General features: G+C 44.5%; 1 protein-coding gene across 3 annotated transcripts in view; it reads left to right on the top strand.

The window, feature by feature from the left end:
* The window catches only part of LOC126293693 (synaptic vesicle glycoprotein 2A-like), a 124,953-nt gene that overhangs the window by 18,160 nt on the left and 80,291 nt on the right, over window positions 1-26,502 (top strand). For all 3 annotated transcript variants that reach the window (XR_007552343.1, XM_049986995.1, XM_049986996.1), the window contains exon 2: window positions 11,179-11,256. Coding sequence is in view for 2 of the 3 variants with exons in the window: in XM_049986995.1 (XP_049842952.1) it covers window positions 11,179-11,256 (78 nt within the window). In the remaining variant the exon portion in view is untranslated. The remainder of the gene's footprint in view (window positions 1-11,178; window positions 11,257-26,502) is intronic.

Here is a 26,502-nt window from a genome sequence, read left to right on the forward strand (position 1 = left end):
CATCATACGATTTTTAATGAAAAAGAATACAGTCATGGCAGATGCTGTTGGCTTCATTACGATTTGTGTAACCAGTGGCAGAAGTTAAAAAGGGCCTCAAATTAAATGCTGTGGTATGACCACATCTATTAACTGTCCACCTCCGTACCACCCAGGGGGGTAGGGTTCGATTCCCGGCAGGGGACTGGGTGTTGTGTGTCCTTCATCATCATTGACTCACAAATAGCCGATGTGGCGTCATCTAAAAAAGGACTTGCAATACGGCCGCCGAACGACCCCGAATGATGCCTCCCCGCCAACAATGCCACACTATCACTTAATTTCATATATTAATTAAAACGACTCTTGAAAGCTGCAGCGTGATTTTTATTTGACTGAGTAAATACATCATGGTAAAGCAAACTATATAAAACAAAAGACGTTCATATTAACGTTATTAATTTACCTATGTACGTAGCATAAAAGGTGAACTGTAAGTTGAAGCCAAGTTTAAAGAAGAAAAATTAAACATAGTGGTGGCGCACATCATCTAATAAATACAACGACAGATAGACAAGAAATGAAGCGTTTAGCAACAGTGAGAACTGCACATTTCCTAGGAAAAGGCTTGGATATATGCTGGACTTATAACAATGATGCAAGTATGTTTTATGAATTACCGTCCACTGAATGTCGAAATTGTGGTCTTTAGATTTTATTTCCGATACATAGAGGAAATAAAATCTGAAAACAGAAATACAGAATGTTGACGGACTTTTATTCTCTCCATGTGCCGCACGAAACCATTATTGATTTCTATTTGACTGTTTTTTTTTAATGACATAAAATTTTTTATTGCTTACATTGTCCTGATAGGTATTTTCCATTTTTTTGCATATCGATAGTACCGAGTGTAGGGAGAGGGAGACTAAGAGACCAATACACTAAGCAGATTCAGAAGGATGTAGGTTGCAGTAGGTACTGGGAGATGAAGAGGGTTGCACAGGATAGAGTAGCATGGAGAGCTGCATCAAACCAGTCTCTAGACTGAAGACCGCAACAACAACACAACAACAGTACCGGGTAGCAGTATCAGAAGTTATAGATGATTAATGGGCAATTCGTACAGTAAACAGTTTTTTTTTAACACAGTTTCAATTTTCGTCACCGCCTCGGTACCCGGGCGCCAGCCACAGCACACGCTTCGACAACACACTGGACGCTCGTTGCGTATGTTGCCAACTGCTATGTTGGTGACAAGCACACATGATCGTGTCAGCTTTTGTCACCAGAGGGCCCCCGGATAACGTCTAAAAGGCGCATTGTCTGTTGCTCGACGCAGGCCGACAAGAACATATCTCAGTCAGTAAAGCGATCACACTTCGTGATTTTAACACAGATTCATCATAAATGACGGTTTTTCATCAATCGAAGAGGGCTGCGAGATTTGCCTAGTCATGCAAACAGTTACTTTATGGCATTCTGTAACTACTGCCCACACCATATGGCACAGACCAGAAGATGCAACTTAAGAGTTGCGAAACGGCGTGAGTGTGTCTTTAACTGACATGAATAAAAGCAGCTACAGCGCACTATTGGACATTTCATTCAGTTTTATATTTAATAATTTTAACACCTGTATTAAAAAACTGTTTACTGTATAAACTGTCAGTCAGTCACGTATTACTACAGTAGCTATGGGTGCCACAGTTCTAAAATTACCTGTAATATCAGAAGGTGGCATTCTAGCCTAGAGTGTGCGCGGACACAGTATCCATACCATGAGTGGAAGGTTATCATTGTTCAGGTCAGTTTAACCTAACGCACTTTTCTGTTTCCTTTTACCTTCAGATCTGAAGATGGTTCCTTAGCAGCCAAAACTAGCAATCAGTTGCTCCTATGAAACACAACTAGCTCTTTATTCACATGAACAGTTGAGTGCTATTGACAAAGGATTTCAGACAGATTCCGCATTTCTAGATTTCCGGAAGGCTTTTGACACTGTACTGCACAAACGGCTAGTAGTCAAATTGCGTGCTTACGGAATATCGTCTCAGATATGTGACTGGGTCTGTGATTTCCTGTCAGAGAGGTCACAGTTCGTAGTAACTGACGGAAAGTCATCGAGTAAAACAGAAGTGATTTCTTGCAATCCCCAAAGTAATGTTATAGGCCCTTTGCTGTTCCTTATCTATATAAACCATTTTGCAGACAATCTGAGCAGCCATCTTCGGTTGTTTGCAGATGACGCTGTCGTTTATTGTCTAATATAGCCATCAGAATATCAAAACAAACTGCAAAACGATTTAGAAAAAGTATCTGAATGGTGCGAAAAGTGGCAGTTGACCCTGAATAACGAAGAGTGTGAGGTCATTCACGTGAGTGCAAAAAGGAACTCGATAAACTCCGGTTTCACGATAAATCAGTCTAATAAAAAAGCCGTAAGTTCAACTAAATACCTAGGTATTACAATTACGAAGAACTTAAATTGGTAGCAACAAATAGAAAATGTTGTGGGGAAGGCTAAACAAAGACTGCGTTTTATTGGCAGAAGACTTAGAAACTGTAACAGACCTAATAAGGAGACGGCCTACACTACGCTTGTCCGTCCTCTTTTAGAATTCTGCTGCGCGGTGTGGGATCCTTACCAGATAGGACTGACGGAGTATATCGAAAAAGTTCAGAGAAAGACAGAACGTTATGTATTATAGCGAAATATGGGAGAGAGTGTCACAGAAAAGATACAGGATTTGGGCTGGAAATGATTAAAAGAAAGGCGTTTTTCGTTGCGACTGAATCTTGTCAAGAAATTCCAATCACCAACTTTCTCCTCCGAATGCGAAAATATTTTCTTGACACCAACCTACACAGGGAGGAACGATCACGACGATAAAATAAGGGAAATCAGAGCTCGTATGGAAAGATATAGGTTCCATTCTTTCCCCGCGCTATACGAGATTGGAATAATAGCGAATTGTAAAGGTGGTTCGATGAACACTCTGCCAGGCACTTGGATGTGATTTGTAGAGTATGCATGTAGATGTAGATGTATATTACATATTTTTTTGCGATCAAGACAAAAGATTTTTATGAAATTGAGATTTTCTAAAAGTACATGTATTTTTAACACACGAGGGACGGATCGCAGTGATGGGACGGATCGATCCCAGGTAGTCCGATAAATCGTTCATTGGTGGGCGATTAAAAGTATTCGGACACCTACTGATGGACGTTAATACGGGTTGTGTCCATCTTGATCGCCTTCATGACGGCTTGAATTCTGCTGGGGATACTTTCAATGACGTGTCTGAATGGGGGCCTGAGCAGAGTGAACCTTGTAACTCATCCCGAAGGTGTTGCATTGGGTTCAGGTCGGGACTCCGAGAAGGCCAGTCGATTTCAGGAGCGGTTGTCCGCAAATCACTGTCTGGCACAGGCTGCTTTGTGACACGGCGTATAGCAACAATCATCGTCTGCAAACTGTTCCACTACTGTGTACTGTAATCATTGCTGTAAAAATGTTCACACCCTCTCGCATTTAACGCTTTCTAAAGCGTGCAAAACACCCATGTAGCGCACAGCCACGTCCTCCGTACTCCACAGTTGCCGCTATACATGATGTCACAAGTGACAAATCAGAAAAAAATGTCCTGTACGGCCTTTCTGTCATACATTCCCAGAGTGACGGCGTAAAGACTATTTTCAAACCGACAACGAAGATCAAAGAATGTCTTAGGTCGGCCAAGGAGAAAGTGGACCCTCTTGCATTGTCAGGAATATATCGCATACCATGCACATGCGGAAAAGTTCATGTTGGAATGACTGGACGATCAATCAACACCAGGATGAAAGAACATAAGCGACAGTGCAGATGATGCGCTATGCCCCCCGCCCCCCTAGCCTTGTAATGACCATACTTCCCCAAATCGAATTGCTCAGAGTATGATAGAAATATGAGAGGGGGCTCATGCCACCTCTCATGAGACCGACCACGTAGTAAAACTCGCCGATAAGGACGTCCTGGCTGCAGAGAAGAGCTTATTACACCCGCTTGTTCAGAGACGCTGTAGAAATACAGAATCACAGGAATAACTTCAACAAGAAAGAGGAAAGCCTGGCTGCCCGTGCTGCAGCGAACGACCGTAGCAGCAAAGAGGAGAACCGCACCGGAAATGACGGCGGAGAAGCCCTCTGACGTTGGCGCGCCAGGTACATGCAGTCTGCGGCCGCGAGCTCAGTTGCAGTCCATCACCCGCAGTGGAGGGTGAATCTTTGACAATGCCAGCCACTCGTGCTGTCGAAACGTCAGAAATATCATCAGACGAACGTCGGCCGAAGAACCCGAGACAGAAGTCAATAGGCAGATTGTCGTCAAATGGCGACGAAAGCCGGTAATGACACATTCCGACGCAGAGAGATTCAGTACTTTAAAGTCTGCACCGAAGATTAAATTGAGAGCAATGTCGAATATAATCTCTGTAATGTTCATATTGGATTCACTTTTCTTTCATACTCCAAGAAGGAGTTAAGATACACTTTCGATTGTCACCTTGTAGGAGATGGACGTAACTTTTGGTGTGTGCTGAAAGGCAGCCATCTTGTTAGTTTTTATGGTTTGTGCGACGAGCAGAGGAAGTCTTAGTGTCTTGTGAACAGAAAATAGTGGAAAGTGTTTAAATTTTAAGGGAATTATTTAAAGTGACGTAGCATTCTATTCCTTTATTTCCACAGTCTTCGTGAATTTAACCGATGCCGACTTAGGAAGAAACACACTGTCAACAAAGAGAAGAACATCGATGACGACTAATGAATCAATATTGTGCCTAAAGGACTAATCCTACGTCTAAGGTGAGAACTCTTATTAAATCAACAATGACGTAAAATTCAAAAATGTTATTAATCGGAATTGTAAATTATATTATAGGCAAATTTCACGCTGCTCTGAATTTGTCCGCATTCAGGCCGGTCAATACAGTCCCTAAAAAAGCCTTTGAAAAATTCTAAAGTTCCATATCCATAATTTTTTCTCATTTCAAAAAATAATTATTATTTTTATTTATATCGCCACAAGCCTTAACAATTTTGCAACCTCAAATTGGACAACAAAACCCGCCTAAGCTACAGCGCATGCGCTAAATTCGGCAATGACTGATTGTTATACACACCTTGCACTTGGGCTAACAATTTACGGAACTAGCAATGAGTAAATTTTACTTCAAAGTTTTGCAAATTTTAACATTGTAAAATAAATAATTAAATCTTTTTGCTAGTCTGGCCTTCTTAGTACGAGAAAACTATACTTGTAACCGTTAAAAGTTTATATCGAATTTTAAACATAATTTCAGTATTGCTTAATTTTTAAAATAGCCATTCTTCTCTTATTCCTCTTACGTGAAACTTTATACTAACAATTCTAACGAAATAAAAAATTAATTCCACGATCCCAAGAGTACCATGATATAATGAAGCACAAACATCAAAGAGCTTCACAACAATTATAGTATGGCTGAAATTTAATCATTTGAAGTTCAACAAACACCTCTATCCCGTCATCTCAAGTTCCACGTCTCTATTTACGTTCAAAACGGAAATTTCTACAGTGTCCTTGGAACACACATCAAATAACTATCTTCGCAAGTGGTCTTTGGGTTCTTGGGCATCAGGTCCCGAGCAGTCTCCAAACATTGTTATCATCCGACAGTAGCAAGAGACACTGACCAGCCAAACCGTTATGACCACCGCCCATCGCCACATTGGAGCACTTAACGCGGTAACAGAAGGATGTAAGCGGAGCAGACACGGAAGATATGTGATGCAAATGGGGAAATCCACTGAGGTAGCGACTTTGACAAAGGGCATATTATTATTATGCAGAGTCTGAGAACGGATATCTCGAAATCAGCGAAGCTGGTCGAATGTTCACGTGCTACCGTCGTGAGCATCTACGGAAAGTGGTAGGACAGTGAAACCACCACTAGGCGCTAAGTTGCTGGGTCCACGACTCTTACAGATCCTGGAATACGGAGGTTTGTCTGCTCTGTAAAGTAGGATGGATGGTGATGTGTGGCATCTCTTCCGAAAGAGAACAGTGCTGGTGCACACCGTTCATCGTACATTGTTGAACACGGAGTTCCACAGTGGACCACCCCTACGTGTTCACATTTTGACACAACGACATCGTCAGTTACGTTTGAGTGGGCACGGGACCATCGGGATTCGACCGTCGATAGATGGAAACATATCATCTCTTCGGGTGGATCACATTTTTGCTACACTAGGTCGATGGTCGTCTCCAGAAACGCCGTCATCAAGGTGAACGGCGGCTCGAAACGTGCTGCGCGCCAAGGAATGTTGCGAGCATTATTATGCTATGGGAGACATTCTCCTGCGCTTTCGTGGGACCCGTGGTAGTAATAGAAGACTCGCTGACAGCTGCGGACCACCTGCATCCGTTCATGCTTGACGGCGATGTCGTTTCTCAACAGTGTAATTGTCCGTGTGTCGTAGCCAGAATCCTGCTACAAAGGTTTGAGGAGTATCATGATGAACTCGGGTTGATGTCTCGGCGACCTGTGGAACCCATCTGGTTCGCTGTCGGGCGCCATAACCACATAGGCAAATCAACGGCCCGTTATTTACGCGAATTACACGACCTGTGCGTAGACATCTAATGCCACATACCTCCACGAACCTACCAATAAGCTGTCGGAACCATGATACGCAGAATCAGTAGTGTATTTCGTTCTAAAATGGAGAAACAAACTACTGAGCAGGTGGTCATAATGTTTTGGCTCACCAGTGAACGAGCTGGTATACGAGTTCGTCAACAGTGGCAACACCAACATACAGCTCCTGCGCTGCTAATCTAATTTTCCTGGTACTCTGAATCCCGGGAGGAAGTTTGAAGCTGAGTCGACTGGCTTTAATCTCACGCGCTACTCTGCAAAATATGGAACACTGAGCCTCTAAATGTATGCCACTGTCTACCTCCTATATGTACGTGTCTGAATATTGGTGGCTGTAATGCAGAAATATGTTTCTTGTAAACTGTTCTCCTCTACAGTCTAGATGGTATTTATAGACCTGCACAGGTATTCACTTCTCTGTCTGCAGCTTTTGAAACAATCCTCACAGGTCCATACAAAGAACATTTTATGGTTAATTTAGATATATAATTAACCGTGTAAATTGGAAATATCCCACATGTGTACCAACGGCGATTTTTCAGATCTTATTGTATTGCAGCGGAATTTGAGAGCAACATAAACTCCTGGAAATTGAAATAAGAACACCGTGAATTCATTGTCCCAGGAAGGGGAAACTTTATTGACACATTCCTGGGGTCAGATACATCACATGATCACACTGACAGAACCACAGGCACATAGACACAGGCAACAGAGCATGCACAATGTCGGCACTAGTACAGTGTATATCCACCTTTCGCAACAATTCAGGCTGCTATTCTCCCATGGAGACGATCGTAGAGATGCTGGATGTAGTCCTGTGGAACGGCTTGCCATGCTATTTCCACCTGGCGCCTCAGTTGGACCAGCGTTCGTGCTGGACGTGCAGACCGCGTGAGACGACGCTTCATCCAGTCCCAAACATGCTCAATGGGAGGCAGATCCGGAGATCTTGCTGGCCAGGGTAGTTGACTTACACCTTCTAGAGCACGTTGGGTGGCACGGGATACATGCGGACGTGCATTGTCCTGTTGGAACAGCAAGTTCCCTTGCCGGTCTAGGAATGGTAGAACGATGGGTTCGATGTACCGTGCACTATTCAGTGTCCCCTCGACGATCACCAGAGGTGTACGGCCAGTGTAGGAGATCGCTCCCCACACCATGATGCCGGATGTTGGCCCTGTGTGCCTCGGTCGTATGCAGTCCTGATTGTGGCGGTCACCTGCACGGCGCCAAACACCCATACGACCATCATTGGCACCAAGGCAGAAGCGACTCTCATCGCTGAAGACGACACGTCTCCATTCGTCCCTCCATTCACGATTGTCGCGACACCACTGGAGGCGGGCTGCACGATGTTGGGGCGTGGGCGGAAGACGGCCTAACGGTGTGCGGGACCGTAGCCCAGCTTCATGGAGACGGTTGCAAATGGTCCTCGCCGATACCCCAGGAGCAACAGTGTCCCTAATTTGCTGGGAAGTGGCGGTGCGGTCCCCTACGGCACTGCGTAGGATCCTACGGTCTTGGCGTGCATCCGTGCGTCGCTGCGGTCCGGTCCCAGGTCGACGGGCACGTGCACCTTCCGCCGACCACTGGCGACAACATCGATGTACTGTGGAGACCTCGCGCCCCACAATTCGGCGGTACGTCCACCCGGCCTCCCGCATGCCCACTATACGCCCTCGCTCAAAGTCCGTCAACTGCACATACGGTTCACGTCCACGCTGTCGCGGCATGCTACCAGTGTTAAAGACTGCGATGGAGCTCCGTATGCCACGGCAAACTGGCTGAGACAGACGGCGCCGGTGCAGAATTGCTGCGCAGCTAGCGCCATTCGACGGCCAACACCGCGGTTCCTGGTGTGTCCGCTGTGCCGTGCGTGTGATCATTGCTTGTACAGCCCTCTCGCAGTGTCTGGAGCAAGTATGGTGGGTCTGACACACCGGTGTCAATGTGTTCTTTTTTCCATTTCCAGGAGTGTATATTACTATTGTGAATCCTGTATTTACTCGTTTTCTTATACTTTGATTGTAAATCTTGTTTTATACCTATCTATTCATTGTTAATCCTATGTTACATCGTACTAGAGTACGACTTCAAAAATGTGTACCACGAATTGCCGAAACCAATTGTAATATGGCGCGACGACTAATTTTCAGACAGCCTCAAAAGGAAAACCCACCTTCAGAACGACCATCACTGCATCAAATTGAACAATACATTGGCCAGCTAAAAATAACAGAGCGCCATGTGGAGACGTGGTTTCTGCAAGGACAACAGGCATCTGAAACCATTTATGATACTATTAAAGATTGCTGGATGAACAAAATAATACCGGACGGCTGGAAACAAGTCATAATCCATCCGATACAGGACAGAGACCAACAACTGCTGAGGTATATCTCTACTTCCAGTGACCTACAAAATTATGTCCAAAGTTCCACTGCATAGAATAGAAGATCAAGCAGAGCACACAACTGGCGAGTACCAAGTAGGGTTCAGAAAAAATAGATCGTGCCCAGAGCAAATGTTTAACTTGAAAACTCCTGAGGTTCAGAACAACGCGGTGGTTACATTCATTGATTTCAAAAATGCATAAGTTTCTGTAGACAGACAGAGAGCATTGGTAACACTGGAAGAAGCAGTCATCGACAAAACCACCAGACAATTAATCGAACAGGCACTCGCTGGCACAACTTCGAACATAAAATTTCTGAGAGAAGTTTTTGAACCCTTCAGGATTAACACAGGTGTTCGGCAGGGCGATGGGCTCTCACAGATTCTCTTCGGTCTGGTCTTAGATAAGGTCACGAGGAAGAGATAGACCGAAGTGAAATGTCTCTCTTTTGCAGTAATTTCTAAGGACAAAACAGATGCAAGGATAATAGATACACTTCACAAAACTGCAGCTAAAACTAGATTGCTATATCACATGAGAAAACGGAATACATTGAACGTAAACACAATAGAGAATAATATATACAAACGCAATACGGAAACATCAAAAGACTTGATAAGTTTAAGAATTGGGAAAAATGAATACAATCAAATGGGTTAGGCAACATCACAAGTGAGGAACGGTATAAGAAAATGGAATTAGCGTACAAACTCGCCCAAAACAGATATAATAAAATGTCAGTATCGTCCCATGTAAAAATTAAACACTACGCAACAGTAATTAAACCGGATGGTGTTTACGGATCCGAATGCCTAACACTGAACAAGAAAGTTACTCAGAAAAGCCTTACAATCGCAAAAGAACAAAGGTAACAACTGCACGAAGAGGAGAAATGAAGATCTACATAGAAACATAAACAATCACAGAGACAATAATAAATTTTACTGTCATGTGTACAGAATAAATGACAAATAGCCTTACGAAGAAAGCATTTAACTTCATTTCCAAATTTAAAAAACCACCATGGGATGGCTGGAAGAGACAAGAGAGGACTTGAGAAAACTTAACGTCGCAAAAAAAACACGATACACAACAGGGGAAGTTTCACTTTACTGATCAATACTGAAAAATTTCCTGTCCAACAACGAAATTCACAAACTAGGAGGAAGATGTCAAATGAATAGAGGCAGGCCATCAACTAACGTATAAAGAAGTTCTGGGAACATAAAAAGAAAAAGATTGCACTTTGTCTTATGTTCCAAGTGGTGTAAAAATGGCTCTGAGCACTATGGGACTTAACATGTGAGGTCATCAGTCCTTAGAACTTAGAACTGCTTAAAACTAACTAATCTAAGGACATCACACACATCCATGCCCGAGACAGGATTCTAACCTGCGACCGTAGCAGTCGCGCGGTTCCAGACTGAAGCGCCTAGAACCACTCGGCCACAGCGGCCGGCCAAGAGGTATATTTTTGGCCAAATTTTGTAATGCAAAAATAACATTTCCATTGTCTGGATGGCTATACAGTCACGTTCCGAAAGACAATAAATTAAAACAAAGAAGAAAATTTTTGAAAAATTCTAAATATCTGACCAAGTAAGCCAATGCCGTGAAAGCGTGAGAGGATAGTCAAAATATGTCTCGCTGCCCATGCATGGATTTTGATGGCCAGTTTGAGGCTGTTTCCGCGCTTTATAGACAACACTCACTCTCTGTCAAACCGTTCGTCTCAACTTTCCCTGCGCCACTGTGCTACGTCGTAAACAGTTATCGCTTACACCCTGTAGACCTGTAGACTGAGCATCTGCCGCTGTAACTAATGTCCGCAGGTGATGTTTTACTTGATACGTCTGACTAGAATTGCTCGTCAGCATGCTGAGGACACTCGTTGCTTTGCTCCCAACTCTCTAAGACGTTTAGAGCACCATAGCCTTGGCCATGCTGTCGAGACGCGCTTTAAACAGGCGAGTTGTGGCTGCTTTATTTTCACTTGTTGTTTCGCGTTGACAGTAAATTCAGCGCTTTGAACTGCGAACGGCCTCCTGCTATTGTCATAAGTGAAATACTCGTCGGAGGGCCGTATTGACGCGATTCTGTGTACTTGTGTTTCAGAACAGGACAAGGCCCACGTGGAGAATGGCGCGGTCGCAGCCGACACCACGCCGTTCGAGGAAGCCGTCGCCCTCACAGGTGAGGACGTGGTCTGCTTTTTCCACTGCAGCATTCACACCTGTCTTTGTCCATACGGGGGCACACCTCAAGAAACGCAAAAAATTACATGGTCAGAAAATGATCCCCAATGTCTATATCTACAGTTACATCATTCAAAGATATAGTAGCAACAGCAATTAAGATATTCATACCTCATAAATTGGTAAGAGATGGAACGGATCCCCCGTGGTACACAAAAAAGGTCCGAACGCTGTTGCAGAGGCAACGGAAAAGCATGCGAAGTTCAGAAGAACGCGAAATCCTGAAGATGGGCTAAAATTTACAGACGCGCGAAATTTGGCACGTACTTCGATGCGAGATGCCTTTAATAGGTTCCACAACGAAACATTGTCTCGAAATTTGGTAGAAAATCCGAAGAAATTCTGGTCGTATGTAAAGTACACAAGCGGCAAGACGCAGTCTATACCTTCGCTGCGCAGTGCCGATGGTACTGTTATCGACGACTGTGCCGCTAAAGCGGAGTTATTGAACGCAGTTTTCCGAAAGTCCTTCACCAGGGAAGACGAATGGAATATTCCAAAATTTGAAACACGAACATCTGCTAGCATGTGTTTATTAGAAGTAGATACCTTAGAGGTTGCGAAGCAACTCAAATCGCTTGATACGGGCAAGTGTTCAGGTCCAGATTGTATACCGATTAGGTTCCTTTCAGATTACGCTGATACTATAGCTCCCTACTTAGCACTCGTATACAACCGCTCGCTCACCGATAGATCTGTACCTACAGATTGGAAAATTGCGCAGGTCGCACCAGTGTTCAAGAAGGGTAGTAGGAGTAATCCATTTAACTACAGACCTATATCATTGACGTCGGTCTGCAGTAGGGTTTTGGAGCATATACTGTATTCAAACATTATGAATCACCTCGCAGGGAACGATCTATTGACACGTAATCAGCATGGCTTCAGAAAACATCGCTCTTGTGCAACGCAGCTAGCTCTTTATTCGCACGAAGTAATGGCCGCTATCGACAGGGGATCTCAAGTTGATTCCGTATTTCTAGATTTCCGGAAAGCTTTTGACACGGTTCTTCACAAGCGACTTCTAATCAAGCTGCGGAGCTATGGGGTATCGTCTCAGTTGTGCGACTGGATTCGTGATTTCCTGTCAGGAAGGTCGCAGTTCGTAGTAATAGACGGCAAATCATCGAGTAAAACTGAAGTGATATCAGGTGTTCCCCAGGGAAGCGTCCTGGGACCGCTACTGTTCCTGATCTATATAAATGACCTGGGTGACAATCTGAGCAGTTCTCTTAGACTGTTCGCAGATGATGCTGTAATTTACCGTCTAGTAAGGTCATCCGAAGACCAGTATCAGCTGCAAAGCGATTTAGAAAAGATTGCTGTATGGTGTGTCAGGTGGCAGTTGACGCTAAATAACGAAAAGTGTGAGGTGATCCACATGAGTTCCAAAAGAACTCAGTTGGAATTCGATTACTCGATAAATAGTACAATTCTCAAGGCTGTCAATTCAACTAAGTACCTGGGTGTTAAAATTACGAACAACTTCAGTTGGAAGGACCACATAGATAATATTGTCGGGAAGGCGAGCCAAAGGTTGCGTTTCATTGGCAGGACACTTAGAAGATGCAACAAGTCCACTAAAGAGACAGCTTACACTACACTCGTTCGTCCTCTGTTAGAATATTGCTGCGCGGTGTGGGATCCTTACCAGGTGGGATTGACGGAGGACATCGAGAGGGTGCAAAGAAGGGCAGCTCGTTTTGTATTATCGCGTTATAGGGGAGAGAGTGTGGCAGATATGATACACGAGTTGGGATGGAAGTCATTACAGCATAGACGTTTTTCGTCGCGGCGAGACCTTTTTACGAAATTTCAGTCACCAACTTTCTCTTCCGAATGCGAAAATATTTTGTTGAGCCCAACGTACATAGGTAGGAATGATCATCAAAATAAAATAAGAGAAATCAGAGCTCGAACAGAAAGGTTTAGGTGTTCGTTTTTCCCGCTCGCTGTTCGGGAGTGGAATAGTAGAGAGATAGTATGATTGTGGTTCGGTGAACCCTCTGCCAAGCACTTAAATGTAAATTGCAGAGTAGTCATGTAGATCTAAATCTACATTTATCAACGGGCAGTTAAATGGAAAGAAGACAGGTGATAAAAAAGTAAGTAAACTGTTTATTATTTCAAAAGTAATCGCCGTAACTGTGAATACATTTACGCTCCCATGAGGCGAGTTACATTTCAGCAAGATAATACGCGCCCCCACACGACTTGTTTTCGAGCTTGCCAAACCATGCCTTGGCCAACGTTGAGAACGTTTGGAGTGTTACGGACTGGACCGTCGAACTAGCTCGGACTTTTGACGATCTCCCCGATTGGACTGAATTGGACACTGTTATATGCATCTACCTTTAGGTACACACTCACCAAGCCACGGAATGGTGCGTGGCGGAGGGTATCGTGTACCACTACTACGCATTTCCTTTTCTGTTCCGTTCGCAAGCAGAGCGAGGGAAAAACAACTGTCTACATGCCTCTTATCTTCGTGGTCTTTACGCAAAATGTATGTTGGTGAATCGATTTGTAGGCGGTCTCTAATGTCGGTCCTCCGTCCAGTGATACCCATTTGAGATAGCGAAACATCTCCGTAGTACCTGCATGTTTTTCGGACTTATCGGTATCTGATCTAGCAGCTCGCCTCTGAATTGCCTCCAGAAGGACATGCAACAACTCTGCCAAGCCGAATAACTGCTTGCATAAAGGTCATAAGTGGACCAACGCGTTACTGACTTGCTCAATTTGTGAAGCCCTTTCTCTTGAATAAATCATCCAATTTTTTCTGAAATTGAAATCTTTTGCTTGGCTCTGATTCTACATCATCGCTACCGATTTAAGTCAAATTCGGAAAATTCCCTTGCGTGCGTCTTTTTTTTCGTTTTAGATTGCACGTGGTAGAAGGTTGGCACCACCAGATGCGATGAACTGCTCACCTCACCTTTCAGTAGATGGCAAATTGTACACACACACGCTCTGATAAGGTAGTGTGCTGGGCTCACCTTTGGAATGAAACGATTGCACGTGGCATGGACTCGAAAAGACCTCGCTAGGTTTCTGGAGATATCCGGCACCCGATGTCTCCGCACAGGCCAGGCAGTTACTGCAGATTTCTCACCGGTGGTTTGTGGGGGCGTAGCTGGGACTGATACCGTCTCAGGTGTGTGGCATCGGGTGCAGACGACGCTAATCTGGTGGCCAAGACATCAACGTGAGTTCAGTGTCACAGGCGTCGAATTACTGTAGCACGATTCTGGTCTTGTGAGGACAGACATTTATCCTGATGAAAGACGACAGCATAACCAGGAAGAACGTCCGCAGCTCGTGATATAGTGGTTAGCGTTGCTGCGTCTGCATCACGGGTCCCAGGTTCGATTCCCAGCCGGGTTGGGACTATTGTCTGCCCGGGGACTGGGTGTTCGTGCTGTCATCATCATTTCAAACCGTCATTCGTGACAGTGGTTAGATTGGACTGTGTACAAAATTGGACTGTGAAAAAAAAGGGACTTTGTACGGGCGATGATGAGCGCGCAGTCGAGCGTCCCACAAAGCAAACATGATCGTCATCACCACACAAAGCAAACATGATCGTCATCACCACACAAAGCAAACATGATCGTCATCACCACACAAAGCAAACATGATCGTCATCACCACACAAAGCAAACATGATCGTCATCACCACACAAAGCAAACATGATCGTCATCACCAGGAAAGACATGAAGCACGAACGGACGCAGGTGGTCCGCTACAGTCTTCACATAGTCCAAAGCTGTCACAGCGCTTTCGATTACTCTTCTGCCGGCCGGTGTGGCCATGCGGTTCTAGGCGCTTCAGTCTGGAACCGCGTGACCGCTACAGTCGCAGGTTCGAATCCTGCCTCGGGCATGGATGTGTGTGATGTCATTAGGTTAGTTAGGCTTAAGTAGTTCTAAGTTCTAGGGGACTGATGACCACAGATGTTAAGTCCCGTAGTGCTCAGAGCCATTAGATTACTCTTCTACCATAAGTCTCCTGGACGCCAGGGTGAATTTTAATTTTAATAATGAACAGCCTCAGTTGCACCGTTTACCTAGAAATTTACCTAGGTTTCATTCGGGATAACTCAACCTTCTTCAGAATAACGGTATCTGTCGTTTGTCCATAGTGGACATCGTCAAGCTAAAACTACAAACGGTCAGAATGTTCCAGTACAGCACTCGTGGCTGCCGCATCGCGGTCGCGAAGTGGGGCCGAGGCAGTGCCAGTCTGACCATAATTTATGCGTTTGTGGTTTTAGCTTGACGATGTCCACTATGGACAAACGATAGATACCGTTATTCTGAAGAAGGTTGAGTTATCCCGAATGAAACCTATGTAAATTTCTAGGTAAACGGTGCAACTGAGGCTGTTCATTATTAAAATTAAAATTAATATTATACAGCTGCTGACAGGGTCGCGAAAAAGATATTTAAGCCGAGGTGAATGTTTCCTGTAGTATGAAATTCTGCCCTCCAGCCTGCATACTTGGCACGGCGCGAGTTTCGTGCAGCCGTTCTAATCGACGATCGCGTACCAGTCGACCTGGTGTAACAGGAAACACGATTCACCCGACCAGTGGCGCCACTTCAGCCCAATCATAATGGTCCCGCGGCCAGCGCAATCGTAACCGACGACGTCCTTGGACTGAAGTGGTAATACGTACAGGCCATCTGATGCGGAACCCCGTGTTCAGCGCCCGGTCAACCGTACGCTCCGAAACACTTGTGTCTCCAGCAGCGCTGTTCGCTGTCGTGAGATCTGCAGCAGACCGCCGCCTCTCCTCATTTACAGATCGGGAGAACCTCCTAGCTGCCCTTTCTGTGACGCGTGGACGTCCAAGACTATACCGGCTACTCGTGGTTTCTCCTCCTTCAACCACTTCCCCCCCCCCCCCCCCCCACACACACACACGCTCACGAGAATAACACACGAACAGCCTGCGCCATAGCATCGCCGTTTTCCGAGATTCTATAGTTTAAGTCACGGACGATGGAGGTCAACTTTAGGCTTGTTACGAGCACCTACGTCACGCCTTCTCCGACAGGCAATGAGTGTTCAGCAGTGTTCTGGGCGCTCTGCTGCCAATGTTGTCTCCAATGCGAACATTATACGCGACTGTAGCGAGTTATTTAGTGAATTTTTATTACATTTGTCGTGAGTTGTCGTGGTTAATGGTGTTGGTGAGCGACAGGTTCTACACAAGCGACGTTATTTGCAGGATAAGGGCATTCCTCAAGAGCAAAGTAAGTGTAGGAGCATATCACAATTGTTGCTTCGAGCCGGCAACAATACTGTCGCTGTCCTTGTCTCGATCTGCGCGGACAGCCATATTTCGGACTATAGTGCAAAATAGCTAAGCAGGGATGGCTAGAGGACAAATGTAAGGATGTAGAGGCTTATCCCACTAGGGGTAAGGTACTGCCTACAGGAAAATTAAAGAGACCTTTGGATAAAAGAGAACCACTTGTATGAATATCTAGAGCTCAGATGGAAACCCAGTTATAAGCAAAGAAGGGAAAGCAGAAAGGTGGAAGGAGTACAAAGAGGGTCTATACAAGGTACAATACTATGGAAATGGAAGAGGATGTAGATGAAGATGAAATGGGAGATATGATACTGCGTGAAGAGTTTGACAGAGCACTGAAAGACCTAAGTCGAAACAAGGCCCCGGGAGTAGACAATATTCCATTAGAACTACTGACACCCTTGGGGGAGCCAGTCCTGACAAAATTCTACCATCTGGTGAGCAAGATGTATGAGACAGGCGAAATACCCTCAGACTTCAAGAAGAATATAATAATTCCAATCCCAAAGAAAGCAGGTGTTGACAGGTGCGAAAATTACCGAACTATCAGTTTAATAAGTCACGGTTGCAAAATACTAGCGCGAATTCTTTACAGACGAATGGAAAAACTAGTAGAAGCCGACCTCGGGGAATATCAGTTTGGATTCCGTAGAAAGATTGGAACACGTGAGGCAATACTGACCCTACGACTTACCTTGTAAGCTAGATTACGGAAAGGCAAACCTACGTTTCTATCATTTGTAGACTTAGAGGAAGCTTTTGACAATGTTGACTGGAATACTCTCTTTCAAATTCAGAAGGCGGCAGGGGTACAATACAGGGAGCGAAAGGCTATTTACAATTTGTACAGAAACGAAATGGCAGTTATAAGACTTGAGGGGCATGAAAGGGAAGCAGTGGTTGAGAAGGGAGTGAGACAGAGTTGTAGCCTCTCCCCGATGTTATTCAATCTGTATATTGAGCAAGCAGTGAAGGAAACAAAAGAAAAATTCGGAGTAGGTATAAAAATCTATGGATAAGAAATAAAAACCTTGAGGTTCGCCGATGACATTGTAATTCTGTCAGAGACAGCAAAGGACTTGGAAGAGCAGTTGAACGGAATGGATAGCGTCTTGAAAGGAGGATATAAGATGAACATCAACAAAAGCAAAACAAGGCTAATGGAATGTAGTCGAACTAAGTCGGGAGATGCTGAGGGTATTAGATTAGGAAATGAGACACTTAAAGTAGTAAAGGAGTTTTGCTATTTGGGGAGCAAAATAACTGATGATGGTCGAAGTAGAGAGGATGTAAAATGTAGAATGGCAATAGTAAGGAAAGCGTTTCTGAAGAAGAGAAATTTGTTAACATCGAGTATAGATTTAAGTATCAACAAGTCTTTTCTGAAAATATTTGTATGGAGTGTAGCCATGTATGGAAGTGAAACATGGACGATAACTAGTTTGGACAAGAAGAGAATAGAAGCTTTCGAAATGTGGTGCTACAGGCGAATGCTGAAGATTAGATGGGTAGATCACATAACTAATGAGGAGGTATTGAATGGAATTGGGGAGAAGAGGAGCTTGTGGCACAACTTGACTATAAGAAGGAATCGATTGGTAGGACATGTTGTGAGGCATCAAGGGATCACCAATTTAGCATTGGAGGGCAGCGTGGGGGGTAAAAATCGTAGAGGGAGACCAAGAGATGAATACACGAAGCAGATACAGAAGGATGTAGGCTGCAGTACGTACTGGGAGACGAAGAAGCTTGCACAGGATAGAGTAGCATGGAGAGCTGCATCAAACCAGTCTCTGGACTGAAGACCACAACAACAACAGTTCCCAGGCGCCCCGCCACAAAAATGTGTCGTCTGTAAAAATTACTGATGTCAGTTAATATCCCAGCTTTACAAGCGTCAGAAAAGATACTCTCCGTTCTCATCACACACACCTGGAAATCGCAAGAAAGTGATTTGGAAAAGGCTTTAATACTGATGAGTGCTGGGGACACTCATGGCACATTGATGCTACGACGGAATGAGGTGACAAAAGTCACGGGATAGCGACATGCGCTTGTACAGATGGCGGTTGTATCGCGTACACAAGGTGCAAAAGGGCTAGCACTGGCTGGGCTGTCATTCATACTCAGGTGACATCGTGAACGCGGAATGGCTGTAGGAACTAGACGCACGGGACATTCCATTTCGCGGATCGTTAGGGAATTCAGTCTTCCGAGATTCACGCTGTGAAGAGTGTACTGAGAACACAAAATTATAGCCGTTACCCCTCACCACGGGCAACGCATGGCCGACGGCCTGCAATTAACGACGGAGAGCAGCGGCGATTGCGTAGAGTTGTTAGCGCTAAGAGGAAAGCAGCTCTGCGTGAAATAACCGCAGAAATCAACGTGATCAATGTGGGACGTACGACGAACGTATCCTTTAAGGCAGTGCGGCAAAATTTGGCGCAGTTGGGCTAAGTGGCAGCAGACCACAGACGCGAGTGACTTAGTGAGTGACTTTGCTAACTACACGGCACCGCCTGCAGCACCTCTCCTGGGCACGTGACAATACCAGTTGAATCCTAGACGAATGGAAAACCGTGGCCTGGTGCGTAAGTCCCGGTGTCCGTTGGTAAGAGCTGACAGTAAAGTTCGAGTGTGGCGCAGACTCCAGACGAAGTTGTCAACGAGACACTGTGCAAACTGGTGGTGGTTCTACATTGCTGCGCCAGCCGACGTGACCGAGCGGTTCTAGGCGCTACAGTCTGCAACCGCGCGACCGCTACGGTCGCAGGTTCGAATCCTGACTCGGGCATGGATGTGTGTGCTGTCCTTAGGTTAGTTAGGTTTAAGTAGTTCTAAGTTCTAGGGCACTAATGGCCTCAGAATTTAAGTCCTATAGTACTCAGAGCCATTTGAACCATTTTTTCTAAAATGCTGCGGGCTGTGTTTACATAGAACTGATTGGATATGATTATGCTTGCCTACTTTGAGACCATCTGCAGCCGTTTGTGGACTTCATGTTCCCAAACAACAATTAATTTTTATGTCAATGCACAGTGTCACCGGGTCGCAATCGTTCGACATTGCATTGAACATCATTCTGGATAACTTCAGCGAATGATGTGGCTACCCATATCGCCCGACATCAATCCCATTGAACATTTATGGGACATTAATAAAATCTTCTCGGGCTTCCAGCCGCGACAGGTGGTAAAAATCCCCCGAGATTTCCACCGAGCTCTCCTCAGTCATTGTCAAGTGGTAAGAATGATTGCTGTGTCGCCGTGGCTGCGTCGTTATATAGCCGCATTGCTGGCTGTGACGTCACTGGTGCTTTCTTCCTCGCCATATGTGGCAATGTTTTCATCCTGCGTCCGTTGCGGCCGTTTTAACCTCGCGATGGTCGGGTCCCAGGCTGTGCTGAGCTGCAAACCGCCTCCTTGTTTATGGTCTTTTCAGAGATTTTTATTTCACTAGCTTATTTTATGACGCCGTCCCAAAATCCCTTCGTCCTCATAACGACAGACGTTTCGTTGAATAGAATTCGGTGTCCAATTTTTAATGCTTGTTCTGCCACGGCGGATTTTTCTGGATATCGTAGACGTAAGCACGTCTCGTGTTCCGTCCAGCGTCGCTCCACAGTGCGTTCTGTTTGGCCGTCGTAGTAACAGCCACACTGGCATGGTATCTTGTACACTCCAGGCGTTGTAAATTCTAGATCGTCCTTCACAGGCCTCATGAGCTGTCAAATGTTTTCTGGGGGCCTGAACACCGATGAAATGTTATATCTCTTCAGGAGCTGACTAATCTTTCCCGACACTGTACAATACAAAGGTAAAAACACAAGTTTCTTTCTTTCGCCTTCGGTGGTGTTCTGTTCTATGTTGGTGTGTTTCTTGCGTGTCACACAAGACACCCGACATCCGATTTCCCGGAAGACTTTTCGGAGGTGGCTCAGTTCTAGTGGCAGACTTTCAGCGTCTGAGACGACTTTAGCACGATGGACGAGGTATTTAGAAGACCACGTTTGTGTGCGGGATGGTGGTGGTTGAGAACGTGCACATACCGAACTGTGTGCGTCGGTTTCCTGTAGACGCCGTGGCTGAGCTACCATTGGTTTTCCATCAAACGTCAACGATGGGCAATGCACCATCTATCTCGACTTTCATCGTAAATTTGATGTGAACGTGAATGCTGTTCAGGTGTTCTAAGAATTCTCCCAGTTTTTCACGACCATGGGGCCAGATGAGAAAAGTGTCATCGACGTAACGATAAAAGCAACTTGGCTTAGCTGGAGCAGTGTCCAAGGCGATGTCTTCAAATTTTCCCATTAAAAGGTTGGCTATGGACGGAGCTAACGGGCTTCCCGTAGCCACGCCATCCAACTGGTCGAAATACTGGATGCCATGTAGGAAATACGACGATGTCAACGTGTGCTTAAAGAGTCCCACAATTGTGCTATCAAGTAACTGGGAGAGGAGATCTATACAGTCTTTGACCGGAACACCTCTAAACAGGGAGACGCGGCCACGGCGACACATCTGTCTTACCACTTGACAATAACAAAGGGGAGTTCGGTCGAAAGCTCGTGGGATTTTAACCACCTGACGCGGCTGGAAGCCGAAAAAAATTTTATTAATTCATATCGCCGCGAAATGATGCATTCATTTATGGGACAGTTCTTGCACAATTTTCTGCACCGACAATACTTTTCGCACTTATGGAGGCAGCGTGGCTCAGTGTTTCTGCAGGGGACTTGTTGAGTCAACTACATCAGGTAAAAGGACTCGATATTATCAAGTACCCCGTAACGTTTGTTACCTCGGTGTATATGCAACAAGCCACGGAGCTTCGAATTGCTGCGAAAAATATCGTCAGTTCTTAACCTAATATAAACCAACACTGGAAGGTGTGCAGACTCTTTGCGCATGTCGAAGAAAACAACTTCTCCAAGTTATGACAGTGGCACTGAAAATAAGAGTGTTTGCCACGTCATTCAAGACTGTCTTCCGATGATACCTGGCAGTCCAGCGAGTTCTTGGTGATGACGATGGAATCAGAAGATTTTATTGGTAGTCTGGATATTTCTTTGTAGTTTGAAATCATTGTTGAGAATGTACGCCCTTAACTTTTCTGCGTATCTCGCGCACTCCATGTATATGATCTGACGAGCGAGGTTTCGTCGTATCACAATTTTCGCGTCACTGCCTCATATCATTAGCTTATCGATGAACAAGGAACACGTGATCTCACGGCGGGAAGAAAATAGCTTACCGACCAGAACCGACAAGAACAACCATTATTTACGTTTTTTGTTCCCACAATTCGCACTTGCCTGAAGCAGTCTATTTCGTACGTTATTTACTGGTACCCAGAGGCCGTCACTGTTCGTTAACATATATTATAGTCTCGTAAGATCAGACCCTACAATGCACAGCTGGGATCGGTTTACGATGTCGTCCATACTATACGTCCTCTATTAACCTACCAGTTCAGACACACATTCTCTCAGCATTCATACTCATGCACCGAAACAATCTCATTTTCATCGACTGCCTAACAAGAAGACCATTCCTCAGTATCTTGCATAACAAAGCTGGTCTGAAAAGGTCTTAAATCAATAGAATTTAATCTAAAAGTATTTATTTTACTGCTAGGCATCTCTCCAAAAATATTGAAATATATACCTGTACTGTTTGCCCTTACTTTTTTTTTAATCCCAATACACACATCACTTGCCTATGCAGCGATCAAGGCAACTTATTTATGCACTGTATCAAATGGTTCAAATGGCTCTGGCTTTATCAGGAAAAATATCGTGTGCGAAATACTGCGTGTGTGGAGCAAATCTGTCATGATACACAATGATGGGTACAAAGAAACGCACAGAAAATAGCACCGGCGGAGATGGTGCAGCCGGCGGGGGTGACCGAGAGGTTGTAGGCGCTACAGTCTGCAACCGCGGGACCGCTAAGGTCACAGTTTCGAATACTGCCTCGGGCATGGATGTGTGTGATGTTCTTAGTTTAGTTAGGTTTAAGTAGTTCTGAGTTGTAGGGGACTGATGACCTCAGAATTTAAGTCCCATAGTGCTCAGAGCCATTTGAACCAAACTCAAATAGCGACACTGAACTACAAATAAAAACGACAGTTGAAAAATAAATAAACTCATAGCAGTCTGAATGCCAACAAGTGAAATAAAACCGCTACGAACTCAAGCATTAGCTTTTTTTTTTGTGCAGCCACACGATAAATAAATGGATCCCAGTTCACTTGCCGCGTCGTCTGCTTCGCTTCTCCTGCGCTTTCCTTTCCTTATGACAACGCCGCCAGTTGGCAGACAGCCTTGCGGCGAAAGTCGAGCGATGCTCCGTGACCCCAGTAATAAGACAGCGGGCGAGCGAGACGATCCCAGCACACCTCGTCATCTGGCAGCGCTATCTGAGCCGCGAAGGAATCCTTTAACCAACGCAGTAACCCTGTCTTGAGAGAATTGGCGTTATCTTTCTGAAGAATGCAAGGGTCGCCAATTACGGGGGAGTTCACGGGACGTTTACTGTCTCACTTAACTAGCTCGTTGATCATAGTGATAGTCGTAAAACTGAACTCCTTATTACAAACTCATTGACGAAAAAAATAGCAAAACCAAAAATAATCAATGTAGAGAAATGAAATTTCAGGATTATAGTTGTCTATAAAACATATTTAAGTGATTAACATCGCTAGATCACCGTTAAACGAAAGCTCGAGGTAAGCCATTGAAAATGCGAAATGCTGGCACATTAATTAAGGGTGTAACTGCTAGAAAGTTGTATGCAAGCATGCAAAAACGGGCATTCATTGTGCTGTACTGGTGCCGGATGTCAATTTGCGGGATGGAGTTCCATGGCTGTTGCGCTTGGTCCGTCAATACAGAGACTGTTTAATGCTGTTTCTGGATGACGCTGGTGTTGTCGTCTGATGACGTCCCCATCTGACGTATGAATCACCGTCAACACTGCCACGTGCCCTCACGTCACGACACAATGTCGAGACGTCAGGAATGTAAACCAGGACGTTGGCCCGAAGTCAGGTGATCGGGCACTTTGCGCCACTACGTCTCCTCCCCTTGCTGGCGGTGAAAATTTCACCGGCTCCCAGGATGGGAACCGCGTTACCTCTTACCCGAGTGCCACCTCACAGCGTCGTCTCTACAGGCATGTACTAGAATCTTTGTTTTCCCACATATTTAAAATTCCCTTGCAGTATTACTTCAGTAAAAACTTCAAACACTTCAAAGCTACAGCAAAACATTCTGCCACAACTAGAATAGGACGGCCAAGACATGGAAACAGAAAACTGCCAAAAACGCACAAATATTAATGTCATTAAATGAGGATGGGGTGAAGGTCATAAGGACACACCGAAATTACAATAGGAATCCGTTGTATTTGCCACACACTTCTTTATTCAGTCATAAAGCACTATCAAATCACTATCACAGTTATAAAGTTGATTGCCTTATGAAGCCAGATCACTTGGATAAATGACAAACAAATTTCTTTAACTAGAAAAAGACCCGTAAAAAGTTGAAAACTGAATATAACTAGTTAAACTAACTCAGATAAACTTCATTACTTAGATGGAACTAATATCCACATCATTCCTGTCAGAACTAATTACTTCCAATCAGCTAAAGAATACATTAAGTGCCAGAACACAGATCCTGTAAAATTTGGCTAGCCAACTTTCCTAAACGAAACACTATTACTAAAAGCTTCATTACAATAAAAATCTCTTCCACGACCTAGGAGGTGCTTTGAAGTGACCAAACAAATTTTCAAGTTTACTTAACTCAGTTGATTAATCAACAATGTTGTTAAAATCATTACTACTAAAACATGACCATATGACAATAGCCCCTAAAATGAGGCCGCTTCAGTACTGCGTGTGAAGTAGTGATAGACGCGAGCACAGCAAAGGATTTTAATCAATGCAAGAGATCCACGAGACAGCAAATGAAACAGAAATGTACTCAACTTTGCACTGCAATTGAACTTCAGACACCATAACTCTTCACGGGAAGGACGAAATCACAACACAGTAATAACGTAACCCGATGTGCTCCCATTTTGCTCGCGTCGACCACTGCCAATTATCTGCAACACATACACATCAGCGGTGGACAATATTCTGAGGCATGAGATACACAATCTTGTGTACAGAACAAGTGTCAATACTTTCAATGAAATCAGCCTTCGTGAGTTACCTAACCAGTCACGGCCCTTAAACTTTGATTAGCCACTTCGCAAAAGAACCACTGAAATAACGTCCTGAAGAAAAATGGCAAGAATTATATCGGCACACATTTGAAAGCCAAACTACAATTAGATTAGATTTACTTTCATTCAAATTGATCCGTAGTGAGGAAGTCCTCCAGGATGTAGAACATGTTAGAAAAACAACAATACATAAACAAATATTTAAAACTCAAACAAACAAGCTAATGTACGATTCCACAGGACCCAAGTGGAATGGTCGTCATTTTTTAATGAAGGCTATATGAAAGAATCATTTTACAAATACTAATGCAGTGAATTTAAAATAATTTTTTACTTATTTATAAGGTAATAAACATGTAATACAACTACTAAATACTTATTTACAATGAACACATTGCTGCACTGAACTGGTGCAGAAGTTAGATTGCACTTACACACACACACACACACACACACACACACACACACACACACACACACACATTTAATTACAATGAACACATTACTGCACTGAAACTGTGCATAAGTTATATTTTGTTTCTACTGAGAATTCATCAATAGAGTAGAAGTAATTGGCCACCAATAATTCCTTTAGGTTTCTCTTAAACTGAATATCACTGGTTGTTAAGCTTTTTATGGCTGCTGGCAAGTTACTGAAAATGTGTGTTCCTGAATAATACACACCTTTTCGTACAAGACTAAGTGACTTTAAATCCGTATGAAGATTATTCTTGTTTCTAGTATTGATTCCATGAATTGAGCTGTTGGTTTGAAAAAGTGATATATTTTTAATGACAAATTTCATTAAGGAATAAACATATTGGGAAGCAGTAGTTAGTATCCCTAGTTCTCTCAACAGGCTTCTGCAAGATGTTCTTGAGTTCACACCACATATAACTCTTACTGCACGTTTTTGTGCCCGGAAAACTTTAGCTTGGCTTGATTAATTGCCCCAAAAAATAATCCCATATGACATTATGGAATGAAAGTGAGCATAGTATGCCAGCTTTTTCATTTTTATATCCCCTATGTCTGACACAATTCGCATTGCAAATAGAGATTTGTTAAGACGCTTCAGGTAGAATCTCGGCATGGCTTGGAACGCCAGACACCGACTTACGCACTAGTCGTTGGACTCCTAGCTACGTGTTTAGCCATGCTTCGCGTCGGTTTGTTGGACGTAGCCACACTTCCTTAACTGCCATCAAGTGTCAAGTCGCGACACCGAATTGCGTGATAAACAACTAGAACAACTCCAAAAACTTTTTTGGTACACTGGCATGTTCAGTTAAGGTGCACGCCACGCACCGAAGCAACTAGACGAGTCCAACTCATTCGCCATGTGTGGCTTGTAACAGACTCGAAGGAGCTTGTCCTTCCGACCTCTAGCAGAAGCAAATGACCACGGGCAATGGACCGGCGTTGCACTACTCGACACGCCGCAGCGGCCGCCCACGCTCCTTCGTCTTGCCGGCTCGGCCTCTCCGCGTGCTGCCCACGTGCACAGTCCCACGTCACTGCACCTCACGCCGCGGCTCCCCCTACAAGAGTCCCAGGAGAACGCACGCGCTGCAGTTAAACGGCCGCCGCCAAGGATACGAAGAAGAGCAATCG

Source organism: Schistocerca gregaria, chromosome 10 (assembly GCF_023897955.1).
Source record: "Schistocerca gregaria isolate iqSchGreg1 chromosome 10, iqSchGreg1.2, whole genome shotgun sequence".
Taxonomy (NCBI): Eukaryota; Metazoa; Arthropoda; class Insecta; order Orthoptera; family Acrididae; genus Schistocerca; species Schistocerca gregaria.